General features: G+C 42.2%; 1 protein-coding gene across 1 annotated transcript in view; it reads left to right on the forward strand.

Annotated features, from left to right (window-relative positions):
- The window catches only part of SLC4A1AP (solute carrier family 4 member 1 adaptor protein), a 92674-nt gene extending 89064 nt beyond the window's left edge, over nucleotides 1-3610 (forward strand). Inside the window, exon 14 of the mRNA XM_085610352.1 lies at nucleotides 327-3610. Within this exon, the coding sequence (XP_085466478.1) occupies nucleotides 327-376 (50 nt within the window). The 3' untranslated portion in view covers nucleotides 377-3610. The remainder of the gene's footprint in view (nucleotides 1-326) is intronic.
- The last annotated feature ends 2390 nt before the right edge of the window (nucleotides 3611-6000 follow it).

Consider the following 6000-nt stretch of genomic DNA (forward strand, 5'->3'; position numbering starts at 1 on the left):
AGTCTCCTTTCCAAGATGGAAAATATTTTTTTGAACGACTGGACAAGTATGCGCAGATATGATGGTATCAGACACTTTCCGCAGAGCTGAGAGTGACTCTTTCGCCAACATGGCAGGGACTTTCAAGAATTGCTGGTGATTTTTATAACTGGCTCTTGGTATCAATTGGTGCTTGTCTGGCCTTAGGCCAATAAAGTCTTTCTCTTTTGCACCAAGATGTCTCAACCTTTTGTGATAGATTTGTCTTTTAATTGACAAGGATGTGTTTGTTGGAAATTGAACATGTTTTTTAGAAATATAATTTTTTTGTCTTTTCCTCCTCCTAGGGCAAAGTGGGGATGGTAGGACCCATCTAAACGAGAAATATGGATATTAAATTCCATCGATATCAAAATCCGATTATCTGGATGGTTGTATCCGGGTGTTTTCTGCGGGTATGGATCCTCCGCCTTGTTTAACCGCATCAGTGTCCGTGATGGTGTTAGAAGTATGGGAGATACTGGACTGCAACTGTTGTATGACTTTTTATGATGCTCTTGGACTCTAGTGCCGCGGAACCCCAACCGTATTATGGACTTGTTCTTTGTGCAATGTACACATCGTTCTATGCTTACGTTCTCGTTACTGGATACAAAATGATCAACACCAAAATGTATGTACTCTGTCAAAAACTATATGGGTAGATTTGTTGAAAAAATTTGTGTTTGCACTATTCCCAAATGTACCCTGCACTTTACATGGACCCGGCTGCCAGGTCCCATATTCGGGTTTCACTTGCCAGGGTGGTCTGGTCAGTGACTGAGCTCCGGTCAACACTGCTTTTAAAAAAAAAAATGTAAATAGATAAATAAAAAGGTCCTGATGCACCAAATCCACAGATAAATACATTTGGATACCTGAACTGAAGCAAGAACTTATACAGCTAAAGAGATGCATTTTTGCCCAACTCCACTATTAATGTAACTTCAACCCACAACTACCACAGTATGCTTTCTCTCATGCCATTGGGGCTACAATGTAAGGCTGTTTTTCCTGATCATCGTGGCCTTATAATGGTTGCCAGCACTGTAAGTAAGTTCATTAATGCATAGTTACGGTGGTTAAGGTGTATCCAATATATAACTCAATATTGCAAATATTCACCCTCCGAAGGGATAAACAATTTAAAATTGCTACAAAACCTTATTCCGCTTTGCACCCAGAGCAATCTCACAGAATGACAATGTAAAACTATCAAAAAATGGACAAAAGAACTACACCCCATAAACATGCACAAGACTGAATCCAACCTCTGGGGAAACTTTTTTTATTTCTAATATTTGTAAGTGCGCACATGCAGTGCAAAGGTTTGCATAAAGTGCATCTGGTTTGGTGATTAAGAACATTTCCTGCACCGAATAGCTTTTCATAACTTAATATCCAAAGAGAGCAAGCAGGCCGAATATTCGAGCATTATACTTAAGGATTATTCGGCTAAAAATGTAAAGGTGCATACATAAAGTGTAAAATCATTAAAGTGTGTCTAATTTACTAGTTAAATCCAGTGCATATACATAAAAATACAAGATCTCACGTTCAACCCGAATATACATTTGTAAAACATGGACCAAATCTTTAAAGCATCATTCTCCGTTTGCAACATAGGTCAAAAAGAGTCAGATACTGGGTTTTACCAACTCCTTGGCTGCTATTTTTGTAACTTTTACTGTTTTAAACACAATTGCAAGGGAGCTCGCCTCAAGAATGTGATGACAGCAGGTCAACATGACCCAACGTGCAAAATTCTCAATGTGGGTTGTAGAAGTGTTCGTCTCTGCACTGACCAGGCTGGACAGATGCACAGCAAGTGGAGCAGGGATTCATTTGCTAGCCACAAAGCCGACATTCTGAAGTTAGCCATGGCTGTTTCCATGTGGGCATGAGGTCCTTGGATGAAAACACGCATAATCGCAGCAGCAGGAGGTCATGTTTCTTACGCAATGAAAAATGTGTGGAAAATACGACTGGGAACCCCAAGTTTCATACGACGGCAAGATTGTCGAGGCATAGTTTTTAGTTTCAACTGCAGCTTTGTCTATGGTAATGGATGATAATTTGGCAGCTTTATTTGCAATACTTTTCAAAGTGCTGTGGTCCATGGAGGTGTGCCAAGCTTCCTCTAGATTCAGTGTACCGACTGAGTCCCGTAGTGCTGAGCACACAGAGTTCTTTGGGAGGGCTGTCTTTCTGTTTCCACCCAACACAGATGTGCAGACGAATTTGCCTCAGCTGCCCTGGGTCTCCATCACAATTTTACCAGGGCACCCTGCCTAAATGGACCCTGGTGGAATAAGCTGAATTCCAGTCTAATTTGTGCTTGCGACACATACCTTGGAGTTGAAAAGAGTTTCTTAAAAAGACTTGATAGTAAGTTGTTTAGAGTTACAACTTCTTTCCCCTTGAGCAATTCAGAACCATCAGATATAGAAGGCAGGAATTTGGCTCCCACAACTTGATGTAGGTGGCACGTAGAGGTATTTAAAGTCTTACGCTTCAAGGTTTTAAAAGCAAATAGTAAATTGTTGACAATCGATCGTCTTGTTTGTATCTGGACTTAGTACCAAGGTACTTGTAGGTGTTTACGTGTTGTAATCCATTAGCATCAGCCCGCCAACCAAAGTCCATCTGCCTATTGCTGCTTCTCCCTTTGAAACAAAGAACCTTTGTTATAGCTGAAGCTTCATCCAAGGGTCTTGGTGTATCCCCGTAGCTGACTTATCAACTGTTGCAGCTCAATTGGGGGCTTACCGAGGAGAACAAGATCATCGGCATATTGTATGCTTCTTACTTGTACCGTGCCCACCAGGGAGGACCCCCCTGTAGTGTTGCTATTGTGTTATCCTTGGGAGTTGTGGCCTACAGGATTTGCACTCCTTTGTTGATTGACATCACCAGATGAGAGCCTCGGACAGCGAAAGTCAACTCACCTCCTTACATTAGGGGCGCGTGGGCCTCACAAATAGCAAGCTGATAGAGAAAGGCAGCCGGCCTCAAATGACGCAATATATGGATTACATGGAGCGTCTTGTGCAAGCCAGAAGAAAAAGCATCCTTATTAGAACGTAAACAAGTAGAGAATGGAAGGATAACAACATGAGCGGGCTGTTATTGTTATAAAAACAAGACACAAATAAAGTTATGATACGTGGAATCTGCAATACCTGTGTAAATAAATGTCTATCTAATTTATTTTTAATCGGCAACTTGCGATGCATCCAGTTGCATATTTTAAACAAATTACATATCTGCTCGACTGTAATCATTTGTTACATTTGAGTTCTGACGTCACAGTGCCTGCTGCCAGCAGCTGAGGGGTAAGGCAGGTCACGTCACGGAGCATAATTAAAGCAGCTGTTTAAAGAATGAAAACAAAACATTGCTTTTCTTTCTTCTGCTTTGTTTCTCTAGCTGTAGAGTGACAAGCAGAAAGGAGATTTTTATGGTAACATGTTTATTTTTTGCACTCCTTAGGTATTTATATTAAATTTAGACTCTTTCTGCATGCTTGTATACATTCTAAGCTACTTCACCTTTTTTTTAAAAAGTGACATATTAAATTCATTATAATATCTTTTTGCAACAAATATACAACTTTTTTGATGTGTATAATTTTTCATTAGACATTCTATTGTGATTATTCTTCATGTTTGCAAACATGCCCTCTCTTTCGTATGAAAGCTACACGCCAAAGTCTTAAGTGCTTTGTGGGAATGGCGATGGTGTGACCTTGTATTTTAAGGAATAAAGAAAGTAACCTCTGCCATACATGCTAAAGATATTGCAAGTCACCTCGCCATTCCATAGCCTTCTAAAGGAACTCTGCTTTCAGCCTGCCTCATTCTTCTATAAGGTACTGGAACTCGTCTGTGACTTGCAATAGCCTTATAATATATACGGCATGGGGTACTTTATGCTATATATATTAGAAACAGTACTTATGCTGGGGAGGAGTAAAGGTTAAAAGGTAAACAGCAACATGTCTAATACATTACTATAAAAACATTAGCAGACAAGCTATGAAAATGTTGCCCGCACCAGTTCACATTGGCTTAGTTAAGCTCCTCGGTCTGTGGGCGTCAGATCAGACTGATTTGCTAGAGCCTGCATGTCTTTTGTCACAGGATTCCACTTAAAAGTCTGAAAATCTCAACTTTGTAACGTGCATATTAAAATATATGGCTGCGTGTACAGTAAAAGGACTAGCTATGGATGTGGTGGGAGAGTCGCAGCATCTGGGTTCCCGCATTGTTGGGGACATTTTGTGTGAACAGAGGTGTAGTAAATCTAAGATTGTAGCCACCTTTTCATAGTGCAAGTGAAGTGTAAAGCTGCTTGTCTGGGCAGCTTGTCACTCTCAGACCTTCCCTCTAACAAACCCAAGCTGGTCTCCCTGGATCTGTCAACCTCACCGACATCTCTGAATCCGAAGATACAGTTGAGGCCATGCAGGCTGTACCTATCAGTAAACATTCAGCGCTCATGATACCAGTCACTAAAAGCTTCATGATGCTCCAGATAGATTCCCTCCCATGGCAGTGTCAGTATCTTATGTTGCAACTTGCCCTGGGAATCGTGAGCAGCACGCTACAGATGACTCCGATTCATTATTTCTGATGGCAATCCAAAATCATGTTATGCCTGCTTACTCCAATATGATCACTCATGTGATTGGATTGCATGTCAGACTGATCAGTGATTCCAGGAGTATTCCAAGAAATCTACTGAAGTCGGACACCGATTTGTAACGTTTGCTCTTGCAGATTTACCACAGTGTGTAAACTCTCCATATGTAAATGTAACGAGGCTGTATAGTATTCTAATATTTACATAGCACTTACTACCTCTATGTGGAGCTCTGAAGGGCTTGCCTATGTGGGTAGCACGCTACACCATGTAGAATGTGTGGTTGGAAGTGTGTTGTCTTTGTTTTGGTGAGGACCATTGAGGTGTGTTTATCATGTGATAGGCACGCAGTTTATGGTTTTCAGCAAGCCGGCAGCTTTAAGCGGCTTTGCAGGTCCCTGAATTGTCGTTCTTATGTTATCCATTCTGAGTAATTTTGTTTAAAGTTAATAGTCCTGAGCAGGCATAGGTTAAAGGGATAATAGTGGAGAGATCTGTAGGGATGGACTCTGTTAATATCATCTCATATCTGATTGCCATTCTGAGATGTCAAGAAGTAGTCGTATGTAGCTAGTTGGGACCTGCAGTGGTGGACCAGCAGCATGGGTTTTCACTGCCTGTTCAGTTGGTGATGGGTGGTTTGTTGCTGTGGACTGGCACAGTGCTGGGTGGCAGACATGTCCGTTAACAGTTCTGTCTTATGTGAGTGTAAGTGTCAAGCATAGGGGGTTTAGGTAGGGGTGGGCGGAATTTGCAAAATTCACTTTCGCGAACTATCGCGAAAATGTTAAAAATCTCCGCAAACACGCGGAAATATCGCAAAGACGCAGAAGTTTTTTTCCCGCCCGTTCGCGGTATTTTCTGCGTGATCACAGCTCGCCAACTTACCCATGCGGTTGCTCACGGGCGCGGCCATCTTGTTTTCACTTGTCCCGCCCGCGTTCGATATGACGTGCCTGCGTCCTCACCCTCTCTCGCGGTGGAGAATGACGTGTTCGAGATCTCAATCATCTCATACTCTCGCGGTGCATGATCGCGCGAAGAAAGACGTGATCGCGCGACAAATGACGTTAATGCGGGCACGAACTGTCGCGAGACAGCGCAAATGGCTACCAACAATCCAACATCTCATGGAGAACGTGAACGGATCGGGAAAACTTGTCGGCGAATGTGGGGATTCAGGTAAGGCGATCGCGCGCACGTGAGAATGTATTTTTTTACAGCGTGAGCAAGAAAAATGTTTCCGGTAAGATGCGGATTGCGGAAATTTTTACATTTTCACGCTCTCCGTCAAATTATCGCAATTTCCGCGAGCGGAACGGAATTTTCACCCAGGCC

Source organism: Triturus cristatus, chromosome 6, assembly GCF_964204655.1.
Source record: "Triturus cristatus chromosome 6, aTriCri1.1, whole genome shotgun sequence".
Classification (NCBI taxonomy): Eukaryota; Metazoa; Chordata; class Amphibia; order Caudata; family Salamandridae; genus Triturus; species Triturus cristatus.